At 44.5% G+C, this 18,702-nt stretch overlaps 1 protein-coding gene across 1 annotated transcript in view; it reads right to left on the minus strand.

Annotated features, from left to right (window-relative positions):
* Window positions 1-471: 471 nt before the first annotated feature.
* The window catches only part of CRYL1 (crystallin lambda 1), a 138,319-nt gene continuing 120,088 nt past the window's right edge, over window positions 472-18,702 (minus strand). The window contains exons 6-8 of the mRNA XM_041765106.1: window positions 7,603-7,708; window positions 1,434-1,540; window positions 472-1,022 (exon numbers count right to left, since the gene is read on the minus strand). Of these exons, the coding sequence (XP_041621040.1) occupies window positions 909-1,022; window positions 1,434-1,540; window positions 7,603-7,708 (327 nt within the window). The 3' untranslated portion in view covers window positions 472-908. The remainder of the gene's footprint in view (window positions 1,023-1,433; window positions 1,541-7,602; window positions 7,709-18,702) is intronic.

An 18,702-nucleotide genomic window follows, 5' to 3' on the forward strand; every position in this document is an offset into this window, starting at 1 on the left:
GGCTGGAGTGTCACTGGGCTGGGAGCTGTCAGGGAGCCCTGTAGTGGCCTCCTGTGATCAAAGTTATTGTGATGTGCTGGCCTTACTGGGGGTGGGGGTACTCGTACTGCTATTTGCTAGAGTATTTGAGGAACTAGTGCTGGGACAAGACTCCATGTCAAAGAAGATAATATGGTGTTGGGTTAAACAGGTGTATTTACTGTAGAACTTTGGAGTCTTTAATATCCTATAGACAAGAGTGGGGCAGTCAGAGGAGTTTCCCAAACACATCTTACCATCGAGCCCTCAGGCACTCACTGTGGAATCCACTTTGGGAAATACTGGCCCAAACTGGTGGATTTTTACTGAATGGCTGACAAAGGACCTAGAACAAAGTTTTTGCTTAATCACTCATCATGGTCACTCTGAAATATGTCAATCATCAGAATAAAACACTGTCTTTCTCAGAAAGACCAGAAGAAAAAGAATATCTTTATGCAAGGAAAAACTTTTATTCAGAATAAGCATTAGCAAAATGAAGGTAGGTGCCCCATAATGCAGGGCCACAGAGTACTCAGAGATTAGAAAATCATTACAAAACTTTGCTACAGATTAAAATAAACTTGAAACCATAATCATTGGCTATAAAATGCCGCTGTATGGAATCACTAAAAATAAAAGGTGAAAATAAATCTTCAGATGATTTGTTCTCTTGCTTGCCCAAGTTGCAGGGAGTCAACAGCCCTCAGAATCCAGTGCAGCTGTGACACCCAAGGCCAGGGAGTGATCAGAGGACCCCTCAGCCCCACCGCTGTGGCCCTGCCATTGAATCTGCATGAAGACCACCTGGCCTCCAGGTTCAATTAAGTGCTTGTGATTCTCCCAATGAGGACTCCCAATAACGAGTGATGGGAGCTCAGCAGGAAGCTTTACTGGGACTGCATCTGCCTCTTCAACTTGGCCAGTCTCAGGAGACACTCGTCCCTCCACTGCCTTCTGGCGCCTAAGTGCTCTGGGTCATCGGGAACATTCACACACATGGCCTGGGAATAGGAAACAAAATGAAACAAAAAGAAAAGGAAAAGAAAGAAATGGAAAGAAAAAAAACCAGAGCATGAAGAGAAATTAATTTACCGGGAGAGTAACTGTCCCTATTTATGCAAACTGTGACTTTGCTTTCAAAGACCAAAGAAGCTTAGTATACCCTCAATTAACATTAACTTTCCAAATTCACAGAAGGCTACAGCTCCTCTAAGACAATCAAGGTGAGCTCCCAGTTCATTGGTCATACTGCTCTTGGGTCTGCTATGACCACAATGGAACTGTGGACAGGCAAAGGTAGGAGTGAGGAATAATCAAAGTCAAGGGCAAAGACTCTGGCTGCAAATAAAACCTCACCAGTGACCCAGTGCTTCAGCTCAGCTAGCACAATCCTCTACAATGAGTCTACATACCTGGTTAACTTTTTCAGTGGTAGCCCTGGAAAAGTCTGGAATGGGCCCAAAAGTCTTCAGGACACGTTTCATGCCTTCCCTGTATCTGTCACAGTAGTTTAACATACCTGAAATCATATGAAAACACATATCCACAATATCAGCAAGAATGCTACATAACTCCAAACTAAGACATCCATCTAGAGGGTCTCACCCTAGGTCAGATTAATGACATTCTTTTCCTCCTGTGGCTGAAGAAGGCCAGGGGAGCGTCTACCTTGGTCAGCTGGTGCTGGGGCATGAGGACCCTCACCAGTGCTACCATTTAATCTTCCTCTCAAATCCTAAAATCCTTAAAAAATGATGGGACCTGGGGCCTCTGTCAGGTTGGCCCATGTTCCTGCACTGTTTAGTATCACATTACGTCCTATTTTCATCAAAAATATCTCCTTTGATAATGTGTCTATAAGGTCCCCGGTGCAAATGGCCTATCCCTGGCTATGCCGCTCTGCTGTGCTTCTGCAGCTTCAGGGCCCTGGGGAAGCCAGTGTCTTGGATCCTAAAATAGGGCCCTGGGATTGTGATGTGAAACATGAAGAAGAGGCTTATGCTGAGGGGCAAGGTAGGGAGAAGCATGGTAACTCAGAAGCAGGCAGACTACATGAGGCCGAAGCTCATACTTCTGTTAGAACTAGAGGTGCACCAAGAGGAACACCAGCCAGGCTGCCTCGTCCCCCACCCGGGGCAGGCTTGCCCTGGCCCGCTCTGCCCAGCAGACAGCGGAGCTCCTCCGGCACTTGTCCCCCGCCCCAGCCCCAAGAGGCAGCTGAGGCTGGGCCAGTGCGGGCGTGCACTTAGGCATGAGTCAGATGGGCAGCTGGACCCAGGTACGTGGAGGCAGCAGCCCAAGTCTTGGGCCCCCTGAGGATGGGGGCTGAGCCTCTCACTGCTCTGCCTTTGGCCCATTTCCAACATTTTTCAAGACCAGAAAGACTCAGCAGTCGGTCAGTCAGGCTAAAAAGATAACCAGGGAACAAATGAAACCGTAGAATTTACAGAGATCCCAGAGTTTGGCTCTCACCTATTCCACAAAAACTGTATGATTAACTCAAAATAAAAATGACCAGCAAGGGATATCCTTTTTAAAAAAACCAAAAACCAAAAAACGGCCTTTTTGGAGTTTAGTTTTGGTGGACCTACACTGATATGAAAGCCTAAAAAAATCACTTGATGTTAATTTTATTTGGCTCAAGTGGTTTTCTTTCTCTTCCAGTGTGCTAAAATTATATCCAATTCCCTCTTAGAAGAGAAACCGTTTTTGAAGGGTAAACATTTCAAACTTACCAACTTTTCTGACGTTAGCACCTACCATTAAGTGGTGGATACTCTTTTTAACATAAGGAGTTTAAAAAAAAAAAAAGTTCTGTCTCAAGTGTAACTTGCAAACTCAGAATTTGGAAATGCTCCCTGTTCCAGCACTGGCTAGTACCCTGAAGGGCTTAGCATTTCTGGAACACAGAAAACAACCTATACATTTGTTTCCTTTTGGAAATTAAATATTTACTTCGCGGTATCCATTTGTTTATTTGAAGGAAAGGTGATAAAATCTAGACACAAATATGGTTTATTCCTTTTGGGGGAGCAGAGACACAAGAATTGGGTAAATTATAAAGATGTGAAATGAGAAGAAAACAGGAAGAATCACTGTAGCTGTGCATTCCTCGCTTGTGCTGCCAGCAGAAGCTCCACGGATCCCCTCTCAGGAACCAACCGCACCTCCCGCGCCTACGTGACTAGCAATAAACCACAGGATTCAATTCACACACCACATTTCACTCCTGGATTATTTTCCGTCTTCTGAATACGACGTGTTCACCTTTCACTGTCCCTGTGAAGTCAGTTTTAATATCCTCAGGGCTTTCTATAACTTTTTTCCCTGCTGCCTTTTATAAAATCAGCTGTTTTAAAGAGCATTATATTTCTTCAAAATAGAATACAATGTGGTTAAAATCCTTACAGTACAACTCATAACTTCTCCCACCTGTTTGGGAAACCAATTATAATTTCACTCTAACATAACACTTTCTATAACACGCACTCAGGTTCTTGGGATAAATGGCCCCGTTGTTTGTGGTGAGGCTAAGGACCCAATAGAGTAGGTGTGTGCAGACCCTCGAGCTTCCCCTGTAGAGGAGCCTGGCTCCCTTAGGAGGGCTCTCCCACATGCCCAAAATACAAGTTTGTGGGGACTTACAGTCAAGATCTGTGCCGTGTCCCACTGTTTACAGAGTTCCAGTACATTTATCAGTTACTGTTATTTGTAACATTTCCTCTTCCATCAGAGAACTATTAAAAGGAGGATTCTACTTTATTTCCAATAATAATTTTGGCTTCTCCACACTGTGAAAGGATTGAGTGGCAATTATTACACAACACCAGTTTCACTGGAAATGTCAAGGAAAAGAAACCACCTTTTATCCTGCTAGTCTGTCTTTCCCTTATATTACTACGAAATTTGGTCTTTACTTCTAATTTTTTTCTTCTATACTTTCTTGCCCCCTGCCCCCCAAACTCACTAGAGCTTAGCTTTTTAGAAGACTTTTGAATCGAATTTCTTAAGAGATGTTTCTATGGAATGAGGAAAAATGGATAAAAGAATGGATTCTCATGAAATTAGACTTAGTTTATCATGCTATTTTCTAACTTGGAAGTCTTTCGTGGTGAGCCCTCAAAGGCAAGATGGTGTGCTTTCCTGAACCTTCAGCATAACCATGGTGGGTGAATAGGCAGAGAGCCTTCCTCTGTTTGCATGTGTGCAGCAGGCACGTAGCCCCGCTGCTACGTGTGGAAACAGCGCCGTGACATGCTCTGGGTGTTCAGTTTCTTGGAGAGCCCTAACTACCGCTACCCACACCAGAGGAGTCTAGTTTTCACATAGCCTATGAACCCACATCTACTGAGTTCACCTGCTTTTAAGAGACAGAGTTTCACAGAACGTATTGAGGAAGATCAAAGAGGCCCCAAAGCACAGAGCAGCATTACCTAATTCCCACCTGTGTGAGTGAGACCTCACCTGATGTCAGGGAGGCAGTTGGAGAGAGAAACCTACCTGGGTCCCCTTAACTCTTCAAAGTCCCCACTCTAGCAGCTCACCCGTTTCACTGAAAAGAACAGCTCCATGTAAATGAGCCAAACCCACCAAGTAGGCATATTGATTAGAAAAAAGAGAGAGAGAAGCATCTACACACAGGAGGAAATTTTATGAGGCAGGATGGTAAAAATTGACTTCCACTGGAGGTGATTTCCAGAGGCTGTCAGATTCCGAGACCATCATTCCCTAGGTAGAGGTAAATCCAGGAGGTGTCCAAAGAGCTGCCAGGTATAAAACGGAGCAGTTTCCTGATGAACTAATAGTCTAAAAGCTGAGCAAAGAAACAAACCAAATAGTTAAAGTCTGGAGATATTGCCATTCTGTTGCAAAAATGTCCTAATGTTTAATCATTCCATTTTTCTTCTGGGGAGAGTTAAAAAACTCTAAGTGAATTAAGAAAATAAGACCACACTCTGTATGAATATAACACTGTTCAAGGGACTTCACCTGTGCCAGCCATCGATTTGGTTTAATTCTCATCTGGTTTAAATCCATCTGGTTTAATTCTCATGGCACCCTTGTTGCCATCCCCATTTTACTGGTGGGGGAACTCACCTGCACAAAGCTGGTTAGCTTGGAAGGCAGGGAGGGACCCAGGCTGACTGGCTCCGCCAACCAGATCCCCCATTCTGAGAGCTTGTCCTGGGGGGGGGGGGTTGCCTTTGAAAAGGCAAAGTAAGCATGCTGGCCTCTCATTTTTCAGGTGCCATTTTATGAGATTAAAAACAAATCCTAAAATATTTTGACCACTTGCAGGTAAACTGTAGCTTTAAGACTAATAACCAGCCTTAACCTGAGACACTGACTTTATGAAAACAACTTCAGAAAAAAAGAATTCTTCCCCTGCAATCTTGAGATATTCTGGATGGCACCATGAAGAATAATGAACATTTCCACTGGCTCAAGCCACATCTTATAATAGTCTTATTCTAGTCTCTGGAATGCTCTGAAGTTGAAAACTACATCCATCCGCCATTATCATATTAAGCCAATTAGGTGTTATCATATTTACTTTGTTTGAAAAATTATTACAGGCCTCCTTCCTGTCTGCCGCACTATTTGGCTCTTGAGTTTCTGGTTTCATTGGCTTCTGTTTCTATTTGTTTGAGAGTCAAAGCTGCTCTCAGTTGTCTCCCTATTGATGTCTCATGATACCTGAATTATCTCATTTTTCTGAAGAAAAAAAATTGGAAAAAGAGAAAAACATGGTGGTTATCGAACAAGGTCTCTATATATGTCAAATGTTGAATAGGTTTGCCACTTTTAAGGTACTGGCTAAAAAAGCATTTGAAATTCTCCAATACTTTATTTTAATGATACTTCAAAACTCCTGTTCCACTTTTTTGAGGGCCTCTGTCTTTACATTATCTTCCTGTATTCGATCATTGTCCCACCACAGAAGTGATATGCTCCTGCTAGTCCTCTATTCCTCCAGTGCCTCTTGGCTATGCGCAGTTTTGAGGAAGAGTCAAGTCAGTTACTGAACCACATCATCTGCATTACACACATGACCAATCCACTCAAGCCACCATACATGTACCTGCAAGAAGACGACTGCTAAAAACTGCCTTGACTTATTCATCAGAAATTCTATTTCATTAACTACTGTGGCAAAAATTAAACTATTACCAAAACATTGTGGAATTATAAAATCTCACTCAGACTCCCAGAGGTCACTTATTCCAACTTCCCACTTCATTACAGGTATCTCTACTCCGTATCTCTGCTCCATATCTAAACATCCTGACTGGTGGGCAACCAGCCCTCAGCGGCTCTGAATATTCATCCACTTGTAGCATGGCCCTCCCCCTCAAATTCAGCTCCAGTTATTAGAAACTTCCTGCGGTGTACTGAACCCAAACCTGTCTGCCTAACACATCCACTCTTTCAATCTGGTTCCACCCCCACAAAAGACATGGACAAAAAAAAAAAAAAAAAGACATGGACAGACAGGCGCACGTGCATGTGCGCGTGCACACACACACACACACACACACACACTCACTCTCTCTCTCTCTCTCTCTCTCTTCTCTGGTCACCTTCTTCAGGATAAGCTCCAATTTCTCAACACTTTGGTTCAACGTGGACCGTGGAGCTGAAAACAATATTCCTATTCTCTTTCTACATGTTTTATAAGTTAATAATTATTAAGATAATATGGCAATAATTGTAGAAAGTTACGACAACACAGAAAAGCAAAAAGGTAATAGAAGTTACTCATAACTCTCAATGTTGAAATTATAAGTAGTAATGACATTTAGGTGACATCATTCATAGCTCTTAAAAATCTCAGTTTGGGGTAGGTTTTAGTGCTTGCTTTTCAAAAGGTGCCTTGTTTTTGAATTGTTTAAAATGTGACGGACAAGTTCATTCTTGGAAGCTTCTCACCTTTCTCAACTTATCTTTCTGTTAGAGTCACTAGATCGTGGGCTCGTACCTACCTCCTCAAGCCCTTTGAAGTAGGCTTCCAGGGTAAATGACAGACCTGGCCTGAACTGCTGCCCTGAATTGTCCCTCCTCTACAGACCACCACCCTTCTGGCTTCCCAGCCTTCTGGAGGGGAATGTACAGCTCAGCAAGTCACACAGAGAAGCTGTTCATATTTAGGCAGAAGATATGTACAGCACAGGTGGTCACTTCACTGTCTGTCTTGCCTCTGTAAATAAGTGAATCATCTTTCTCAGGAAAACACAACTTTATCTTCTGTCAGGGTGGATGCCATGTGGCAAAGTCTCTATGATAACACCTTCATTTGTCTTTCTTTTCACCCCCACCTGAGTGCTCTCTACTACACAGAGTCCTGAGGTTCCAGGATTCCATGTGGCTTGTCATCTCAGGACACAGCAATCTGCCCCAGCCCTTATCTGTGGGTTACCAGGGCCGGCACTGTCTCTTTCATATGATCCTGTTTCTATTCAGTTTTGTGTTTTTTTTTTGTTTTGGTTTTTTTTTAAGGCAAAACTTAACTGTTTACAAACCCTATAAGAACACTCAACAGCACAAAATTCCCATCTTCGCCCCTATGGAAGCAAAGCCTACCTTCGGCATTGAGATGCATAGTTTCTAAGGGTCCGATGAATGCATACCGCATGCCCAGGCCATCTGACATGACAAGGTCAAGGTCACTCGGAGAAACTATTCCTTCCTGAATGGAGAAAATGGGGCAGCATACAGATGAGTCCTCTGGAAAGACAATTCTCTTGCCTTCATTTCAACCTAATCTCTTTAGAGTTTGGTCCCAAGATACCCTCCAAAGTGCTGTAATAGAATTTTCATCAGACTTTTCATGACAAAACTATAACATATAAACAGATCCTGAAAAGAGAATATTTTGTGACATGGTCAAATACCAACTCACTTTCTCCATAGCTGTAATCCACCTGCCGCCTTATTGTGCCTACCCCCACTGTCTTCCCTTCTCTACTTTATAAGCTGTGTATCACTCACAGCTTTGGAGAGGGCAAGGGTAGAGGAGGATGGGAAGGGGAAGAAGTAAGAACCGGGTGTTGGTGAAAAACTGCAAGAAGGACTTTCTATGTATTTGCCTGAGATCTGGATGCTAAGACCACGGCCAGGCCTGCCTGCCTGCAAGCCCAGCCTTGTCCAGCTTTTAATGAGTTTGTAAAAATGACATTCTTTGATGAAATGCAGCTTAGAACTGTGTGTTGTTTGCAAGGTGGGGCCCTGGAATCTTCTGCAAATGTGAATTGCAAAGCAAAAGGCAAGTTGTTACGCATTCAGGTTAGATGTCAAATTGGCCCTCTGTGTTACTTGGTTTGTTCTTTATACAGCCTCCACCTCACACTGATGCTGGAACGAGGAGGAATGAGTTAGCACATATTTGCGTGACCTGGTACTCCACTGCCGGTTCCTCGATGTCTAAAGATATGTTCACCTTGGGTACTTCAGCTCTCAGGAAGGCAGACATAGGGAAACCATCAGGTTTTCCCCTAAGTCTTCACTGGTCACACTGCTGGAATTACTGTTAAGTCTCCAGTTCTTATTTCCTGAGTGGTTTCTTCCACAAACAGAGCACAGTTAGAAAAGAGATCTGCCTGACAGCTAGGCCAAGTCTACCTTCTCTAAGAGACTACCAAGAGCAGCTGCACTGGCTGGCACCTCTTTCCTTGGCAGCCCCCCAGTGACTAGAGTCCCTGGGCAGAGGATGAAATGCTTTGCTGTGGAAATCTCATACCTGCCCCTACCCCCAGGGACACATCCACACATGGTGCCTCCACTTGGCCCCCATGAAGAGGCTCGGATGAGTGGCCCACCCTACTCGGCCTCTTACAGAGCAAATCCTTTACCTTTCCTTGAAAGGGCTATCCATCGTCCTACTGGAGAGGATGTCTATGTGGCAGAGGAAAGCTTTCATCAGAGGGCTTTACCAGGCCCTGTGGCCAACAGGGAAAGCCAGTTTGCCCTCCAGGCAGCCCAGGGAGGTCTAGGATAAGCTCTCTGGGCTCAGGAACTGGATGCTAGAGCTCCCCCTGCTGTCCGCTGTCCCTCCTCCTCTACGCCTCCTCCTCCATCTCTGGGACTGCTGTGACATCTCGGCTTTCCAGACTTCCAAGCTACTCACAAGGTCCAGAGAAGAAGGGAATTTGTACCCTCTACCTCAATCACCTGCATCAGCTGCTGAGGGAAGACATGCCAGTGCCTCAGGTCCATGGGATGTTGGGACCACCTCAGTGATGCTGGGGTGGAGGACCAGAAAGGGGGTGGAGCCAAACAACCAAGAAGACAGAGTCACCCATGAAGGGCTAGTACCATTTTGACATGACTGGGAAACTTTGAAAGAACCACTTTCTATCCATCTTTGTGTGTGTGAGATCAACAAAGATGCACACAATAGTACCTAAGTGGTCTAGAGATTGAGAAAGCGCAAAAAAAAAAAAAAAAAAAAGAGAGAGAGAGAGAAAACGCACCCCGCCCCCTACCCACCAACACCACCAGGTCTGTCCTTCCAGTCGCATCCTCCTCCCTCCTCCCCAGAGGCAAACATCCAGGCTTTTGTTACAACCATTTCTCTACTTCTAAGATCTGCCATCTATGTTGACATTCTTAAACCACGGTTCGCTTTTTGCCTATTTTCATCTTCTTCAAAATGGATTCACACCATTCATTCTTTTGTGACTTGCTTCTTTCATTCATCTTTATGCTTTTAAGGTTCATTTGTGTTGTGTGTAGCTGTAGTCTGTCCACCCTTGTTGATGTATAAAATCATAGTTTACTTATCCATCCTACTGTTCATGCATATTTGGTAATGTTCTTATTCCTGGCTTGTGGGGTGCACATCCAGGAAGAGAACTGCTGTCCTGGGGCACTCATGGTCCAACTTTACTGGATAATGCTAGGTGCTCTCCAGAATGGCTGTACCCATCCATGCTCACTGCCTCCAGCACTGTAAGTGAGCACCCATCACTCTACAACCCTCCAAAACCTGATGGTATAGCACTTGCAAAGTTCTGTTAGTCTGCTTGGCTATCATAATGCATCACTAGGTTTCCTATTTGTTCTAAGTCATCCCACCCTACACTCATTTTGACTGCTAAGGAGAGTAAATTAATTTATCCAGTTTACTCAAACACAAGATCCATGGTAATGTCCAGTACTAGCAAGAAACCAATTGTCAGGCATTCCTGCCTCCTTCTCCCTCCTCATCACGCTCTTAGGGCCGGAAGGGTGGCTTCTGGTCCTCTCCCCAGGCTGCCTAAAGGCACTTGCTGTGGCATTCCTGAACCCTGTGAGTTCTGGAATGTCTTGAAAGACAGCCAGGCAGGGACTCTGCAGACGTTCCCTTGCCCTTGTCCTCCCTCAGGTTCCTGGTCAACATCCCAAACAGCCTGAAGTCTCCACACAGTGCTCAAACTGTAAAGGATACAAATATGGAAGTCATCCTACACTTACCATGCTATTTTTCTTGGCTCTCTTCTTCCATAATTGTGTTTGGTATGTTTAGAGCTGACTTTGAAGGATTTCAAAATACCCCAGAGGTGGGATGCCTGGGTGGCTGAGCAGTTGAGCGTCTGCCTTCAGTTCAGGGCGTGATCCCTGAATTCCAGGATCGAGTCCCACACTGGGCTCCCTACGAGGAGCCTGCTTCTCCCTCTGCCTATGTCTCTGCCTTCTCTCTGTGTCTTTCATGAATAAATAAACACAAATCTTTTAAAAAAATACACCAAAGGTGAGCCACCCAAGATCAGTAATTTTTGATCTATGAGAGCTAATAGTGACCCTAACTAAATAAAACCTTAGAAGGATTCTCCCCACTATGTCACCACATGGGGAAGGAGCCACATTTTCCTCCAATTCCCAAATGTTCTCCAAAATGACCATCTATGTTTTGTCAGTTACTATTCAATTAACTGAACAAATGAGAAGAGGGTAAAGTTTTAATATCTTTACTTCCTAACTCCTCCTTCCTGCCCTATTTGGATTTTCTGAAGTAGATTCTCGTTTTTACCCAGATGTAAAGGCAGAGAAAAGAAACGGTCGTAAGTAGTAATCCAGCGGAGATGCTCACCAAGCCAGGTTTTGAGTTTACCCTCACCGCACTCAGTACTGGAGCAAAAGTTCATGTTTTGGATAATTCTGCAGCTCAGGCTGCTCAAATTTGCTGTCAAGCTCCACTCTACCCAGATCCTTGGTGACATCTGCGGCCTCGATGCTATTATCAATAATATAATTGATAATCACAAGTGGCAAAAGAGCAGAAACAGGCACTTGAGTTAAACACATTGATCTGATCATCAATTCCTTGGAAACAGATCCTACACTACATGCTTGTTTGAAGACTGAAACCCTACCTGCTCCAGCATGTCTGTGGTTCAATGAATATTTATCAGTAGAAATATAAGTACTTCTTTCATTTTGTGGTAAAATTCTCAAGTCACACGTATAAAGAAAAGCCCCAAGTGGTTAAAAAGATTCCAAAAACTCATACAGAGCAATGAACACTAGATCACTGTTAGTTTAAAACCTGGTTTGCATCATGTCCTGAAAAATCACTCAGCAAGGAGAGGCCATCCTGAGTGGTAAGGAATCCCCTTTATTGAAACCTTCTTTCCTCTACTTCCCTTAAGCTAAAACCTAAGACTTTTCACAAGCAACCAGCACACACTCATGCCCGTACACACGCTCTGTGTCTTGTCTGCTGGGAATGCATGGCCATCATGAGGTGGGGACTGGTGGTGGTGGTGGCAAGACTGCCATCTATGAGTAAAGACAAAATGCAAGGCAGTTAATAAAGTACTCAAACCCCTACTACACAAACTTTTAGTATAATTAAAGATTTGGGAATGCATCTCCTACCAGAGAGAGAGAACTAGTGTGTTATATATACATGAAGAAATTTACTTCAGGAATTTGGCCTATATGATTGAGAGCACTGACAAGTCTGAATTTTGGAGCAGGAGCTGATGGTGGGAACCTCAGTTCTATTCTTAATAGGCCTTTCAATTAATTGGATGAAGCCTGACCAGGGGATTGAGAATAATCTCCTATACTTAAATTCAACTGATTATAGATGTTAAAGTAATCACATTTATCAAATATCTTTTGATATCAGCAACATCTAGGCTATGTTTGACTGAATATCAGGGCACTCTGGCCAAGCCAGCATGAGCCTCACAGTGGATAGAGTAGAAGTCTAGAGCATGGTCCTCCCCTGCAGGTATCTTGGGCCTAGCCCTTTATTTGTAGGACAGAAAAGACCCATGGAATGGCCAACAATAAGCAAAAGGCTGACCTGGTGTTTGGAACATGGAATGGGGAGGGGGATCTGGCCTAGTTTAGGGGTGCAGTATTGATGAATGAATCTCCTGGGACTATTGCCCCTACAGATTACCAGTGACACAGAATTATTTTTCCTTCTTCCTAATCATTGCATTCTCAAATTCAATTTTCTGATTCAATTCATGTATTTTTTGCATGCTTTCATTTTCATTTACTTTCCCCATTTCTCTTCATGCCATCTTCCTTATCCACTTCTTTTTACTAATCCCCAGCTTTTGATCTTCCTCTATTTTGTGTTGCTCTATTTTTCACAACACTCTGAATTTTCAGGTTTTTCTTATGCAAATATTGCTTTAATTTGGCTGCCATCATCACCACCAGGGACCCTGATGGTGCCACTAGGAATTTGCATTAGGTCATGCAGGAGCCCTTCCACACCTCCTCAGCCAGAGCTGTTTGGCCTTCAATCAACTGTCTCAACTGAAAAATGGGAGCCAGAAACAGTTTTATCTTAGGAAAATGTCAAATAATGAAATGCAACAAACGAGGGCATGAAGGGGCCATTGGTCTTGTTTTAATATCACTCCAGTGAGAGGTCAAGGAGCAGGGATTACAGAAAGAGAGCCCACCAACCTCTAATTAGAGCAAGGATGGAACAAAGTTAAACTTCAGTGAGCTCCCTCCCCTGCAAAGATGTTTCAGCATGAGCTACATGAGATAACCACTGAGGTAGAATAACTCAAGTATGAGTGAGGGGTTCTAGACTCTCTTTTTCAGAAACATCCAATTCTGGAGTCCTGATGAATGGTAGAGAAAGTAATATAGTTACAGGCTTTGAAGTGGAAATTAAGAACCACCAGGATGTTTCACGGTTTTTCTCGTGAAAAACAAACTAGAATCATGAGTTAGTTCCTTCCATTTATGTATTATATAGGTTTTCTTTTTAAGATTTTATTTATTCATGAGAGACACAGAGAGAGAGGCAGAAACAGAGAGAGAAGCAGGCTCCTCGCAGGGAGCCCAATGCGGGACTCAATCTCAAGACCCTGGGATCATGACCTGAGCTGAAGGCAGATGTTCAACCACTGAACCACCCAGGTGCCCCTATAGTTTTGTTTTCTATACTCTTTGACAAGCATTACTTCTCCTCCATGCAACTTGAAACTGACTCCAGAGCAAGAGGGAAAAAGACCTGCACCAACCACCCCCAGTCAAGCTTCCAGGGAGGTGAGGCAAATGCAAGATTTTAATACGTAAGAAAGAAAAGACTACTAAGTGAGGCTCCACTATTACTCAAAGGCTTGTGGTCAGGCCCGGCTTCTTGCCAAAACCTGCAAGTTTTCTTGGAAGCAAGGCATAAACATTCCTGCAGAATGACTCAAGCAAATTTTGCTAACTTGTGGAAGAGCTGATTGAACACCAAATTTGGCTGATGCAAGAGGACACTGATTCACAAAACACCCATTGTCTAGAGGCTGCTGAGAGGGCGCCCAGGGGAAAAAGAGATGAGAGGGACAAGGTGGACTGTCCTGGGCAGGTGGGGGAGGCAAGCCCACGAGCACCACTGATGGCAAGAGATGCGGGCCAAACCCTCTGAAGGCATCTTTGCTACATCTAGCAGGTGGCAGACACATTGCTCCTCTCTGACAGGGAAATCCCACACCGTCAGCAATTATTCTATGAAAAGTCCCCAGGAGAAGAGACTATCCCAGCAAGGATGTTCACTGTGGCATTATAGTGCCAGAAAACTTGGAACTACCTTAAAACAACTTATAATAGGGGAGGGATTAGATTTTTTTTAAAAGATCAACTAAAAGAAATATCATTAAACCATTAAAAATGGAATAGTCCTTTAAAAAATTATTTATTTGAGAGAGCACATCTGTGCATGAGTGGACAGTGGGGAGAGGGGGAGGGAGAGTCCTAAGCAGGCTCCATGTTGAGCACAGAGCTAGAACCAGGACCCTGAGATCATGACCTGGACTGAAATCAAGTGTCGGACGCTCAACTGAGATGCCCAGGGGCCCCTCGAGGAAAGTATTCTTAATAAAGACAAGATAAGAACACAATAAAATAAAAGCAGTTGACTGTTCCAGGGTAGGGGAAATATAGGTGGTATTTTTTTCCCCTTTGATTATTCTTCAAATTAAACTGTTTAAATGGAAACAAATCAAAACTAGGAAAGGGAAAGAGGGGAAAGACTCCACTACAAGGTATGCTCCAGAGCTCTGTCGGCCCCAGGTGGTAATAACTCCCCAGTGTGTTTTTCTCTTACTGTGCAGTGCTTAGAACAATGTTTTCAGGGAGAAAAATAATGGTATTCTGGAGTCTGAAAGATAAGGGGAAGTCTTGACCTACAAACAAACACAGTAGAAGGAATACACCCTTCTGTGCAAATATCACTGTACTGCTGTCAGCAAGGGAGCAGTGCCTTAGCGGGAGGTCCTCTGGGGACAAAGTTTTCACAAAGAGGTTTGCACCCAGGAGTACAAGCACTCCCTCCAAAACCAGAAGCACAGCACAGCCCCATCTCTGCCTACCTCTCCTTTGTAATTCCAGCAGAGTTTTCTGCCCCTGTGTCTCCAGATCACGGCCGGCCTCCTGCCCTCCCAGAAGGCACAGGAGGCTGCAGTTTTGGTTGTCACTGGCAGCCTCTCTTCCCTGCCTTTTCTCTTGGGGCCCCCCGTTATATTCCCCCTTCTCCCTTTCCCTCCTCTATTTCAGGGGACCACTGCCCACTGCCTGTTAACTTTCCAGCTCACATGGGAGGAGCTGAAATCCATCATTGATACTGATTGATAGATCATGATTTATACTGGTGATGATAGGTGGTCAGGAGTTAGCATAAGAGCATTTTCATTTAGTTTTAAGGGTTGTTAGAATACTAGCATTGAAGTCTTGACTTTAAACACCGTTAAAGTAATCCAGGCATGCCAAACAGGTTTTTAAAAATTTGAATATATGGTTGATCTTTTCATTATGTCTATCTGTTAATAAGTCCAGAGGGGTCTACAATGATAAATCAGCTGTCCTTTCAGGGGGGCTCTGGTGCTGGCCAATGTGGCTACTCAGAAGGTAACCTCCCATAAAATAGTAAATCCTATCATAAAAATTGCCTACTCTTTATAGACTATCAGGACTATGAATGATTCCCAGCCAGCAAAAACAGTTTTCAGAGGGAAGAGAATTCTAGTTTCTTCAGCGACTTACATCTTCCCTGGACTTCTCTGGAGAGAAGCTTCAGTGTGCATCACGGCAGAGTCTACGGTGCCCATCAGATCAGACAGGAGCTTGGGAGAGTGGAGCCGGACCAGACTCCCTGCACAGGGCACGGGACTCGGCACTAGTGTGGCGCAGGAAGAGCTACGCGAACGTGCCAGGCGCTGTTTCTGCCTAAAGCCGCCTGCCTGTAGCCCCGCATCCCAGCGGCTTATCACAGCACTGGAACACACCTCAAGTTGTACATGCATTGAGTCCTTCCAACCAGATAGCTGACTACTTAACTTCCTCCTCTCTCGGGGTCAGCATGGGACACATAACACTTGCTGAGTCCTGACTGTGGGTTCCAATACGGTTTTGGAGCTTCCAAAAAAGCACCGCCTCCCCTTACTACCTCTGAACAGAAGGCCATCAATAGGGAGCTCTCTGGACTTTAAGCCAATGTGAAAGCAGGTTGCAACTAATTTAGAGGAAGGTCCTGGCGAAGGTGACACGTCGGCTCCAAAGATCCTGCACTCCCAGGCAGGTCCTGCACTCCCAGGTGCCCACTGAGCTGTTGTACTGAGAGATAGGATGGAGCCAAGGAAAATGACAGTCATGACAGATCCATGACAGCCTTTGGGAAAACTTCATAGGGTAAAAAAGTCAAGAGACCTCTTTAATGTCCCCAGGTGATACACTTGCTGCCACAGACAGGCTGCCCCATGCTTTGGGAGGCAAGAAAGGCAGAGGCCAGGTGGGCACAGAGACAACGGACCCAGGGCGTGTGAATAGGGTGGAAAGGTGAGCATGCTTCAGGTGCTGGAGAGGTGGGACATGGTACCCCGCTGGCCTCATCAATACCGATGTCTGGGCTGTATTTTCAGGAGATAGAATAAATAATGCAGAAATGACAGAAAAAAATGTCTTAAGAAAAAGCTTTGCTGGGTGAATTTTGCCTTGATGAGAAAGAAAAAAGAAATGCACAGAATTGGGCACGCTGGGGATGGGAGGCTGGTGGACTCCGTGCATGCAGCACCTGACACTGAGTAGATGAACACAGAAGGAAAAAGCACAAGGCAGGCGAGGCCATGGGAGGACACAGGGCAGGAGAGGAAGTGAGAGGAAACATACTTTCCTATGTGAGGCCAGGAGACCTGCCCAAGGCTGGTCCCCAAAGGGAAGCCCAAGCCAGGAATGAAACAAGCAGATAGAATTGGAGCTCCTGGAGGGCTCAGTGGGTGGAGCATCCAGCTTCAGCTCAGGTCATGATCCCGGGGTCCTGAAACCAAGCCCCACATTGGGCTCCTTGCTTCTCCTTCTCCTTCTGCTGCCACCCCCCCTTGTACTTATGTACTCTCTCTGTGTCAAATAAATAAAATCTTTAAAAAAGAAAAGAAGAAACAGAGATAGTATCGCTTCTGGAAGGATGTGAGGCTCAGAGCAGGTAAGGAAACTCCCAGATCCCGGAGTTCAGGGAGTAGGGCTGCTATAGGCTGGTTCTTTTCAACCACGAGGGAGGTTCAGTCAAACACATTACCTCTTTAATTAAAAAAAAAAAACCTAAACTTTTAAATTTTAAAACACATAAAATGTAGAAAATCATACAGTTGAGGGTATGGTGTGGAGGGCAGGAGCTTGGGTCTTCCTTGGCTTCTTTAACTTCCCTTTATACGACTCGCCCTCCTGCTTGGCTCTTCTTGCCACATATACAAACAGGTGTCACCAATGTCTGAACCATTTGCTCAATCAAGCCTCAACTTTTTCCTACTGGATACATTCCAGATTAGCCATAGCCCGGAGCATTCTACAGTGTTTCCAACACCTTCCCTGCAAAGAAAAGCCTCTAATATGACCCTGCCTTCCAATTACCTGCAAGCGACTGCTTTGAACATGCTTCCTCTTGTCTAGCCTCTAGAGACACAAGACCACTATTGCCTCTTCCCTGATCCCAAAGCCAGCAAAACAAGTGGCTTAGCCTGACCTGGCTCTGTTTTTTTCTCTGTAGCCTCCCTGCCCTGCCTTGTACTGTTTTTCTTCCAGAGAGAAGGCTGAATGATTGGCAGGAGCATACCTACTTGGCCACAGGTACATACTCAGGGGGACATTTATGGAAAAAAGCCATCAGTGAAATGCTGGGTCTCCCCAGCCTGTCAGAAAACTGTGGGCCACAAAGGCAGCTGATGGTCCGACATGGCTTCCTTCTCAGAATGCTGAATATGTGGGGAGCAAACTTCCTGAGGATTAACATGAACTTGGAGAACCGGACCTGGTTTATATTAATACTGGTTCATAAAAGGAAAGAAGAAATCAAATGACCGCCCGCCTCCACAGAGTCACAGCGCATGGGAGAGAAGCATAAGAGATACTTAAAGTAGTGAACTTACAATTTCAGATCTTTGCCCCTAAAATACATTCACCCCATCAGTTCTCCTTTGTGTCACCTCCCATTCCGTGAAAGAGCTTGCAGTACATTCTAATTTAAGTGTAGCAATCCATGCGGAAGCAGGTTGCTCATTCATCTAGCCAACAAAATAAGACCCAGCGCACGCCACACAGGTGCACCTCATTTGCAAGTACAAGAAGCCTGCTCATTTCCGGCTGTCACCCCTGGAGGGACCCACTTCTGTTCACACAGGCCCATGACTAATAAGAGGAAAACCTGGCCACAATTTGCATCCCTACTCGGAAATCTAAAGGCTAGATGAGGGTGGCTGATGAAAAGTGTGTGGCCAGCATGACAAGGAAGATGCCGTCTGGGCATCTATCCCCAAATCAGTCCTGTGGGACACGTAGAAGGCCAGCTTTGATTTGGAAAAAATGACTCACCTCTCCTGAGCAGTTACAACTAGCATTCTTTTGTTCTAATGTGCTTGTGTTTTAATTGAAAGTGAGTTAAATCCTCTTTTAAAGTTGATTTTCATATCACTTTTGGGACAACCAGAGGTATTCAGTGTCACAAAACTAGGACTGGAAATCACGGCTTATAAAGTGACCAGGTGGAAATCTCTCCACTAAGCAGAAGCCGGTTAGAGCTGCATGTTTATCTATTATGAGCCTAAGTCAGATAAAGAGAGTCAGAAACAAAGGACATACAGAGACAGAAGAACATGGAAGGAGAAAAGACAAACAGGCAGTAGAATATATTATATCTCACTGAAATTAAGACTGGATCAAAAGTTAAATGACTACTGAATGTTCTAC

This window comes from Vulpes lagopus, chromosome 8, assembly GCF_018345385.1.
Source record: "Vulpes lagopus strain Blue_001 chromosome 8, ASM1834538v1, whole genome shotgun sequence".
Classification (NCBI taxonomy): Eukaryota; Metazoa; Chordata; class Mammalia; order Carnivora; family Canidae; genus Vulpes; species Vulpes lagopus.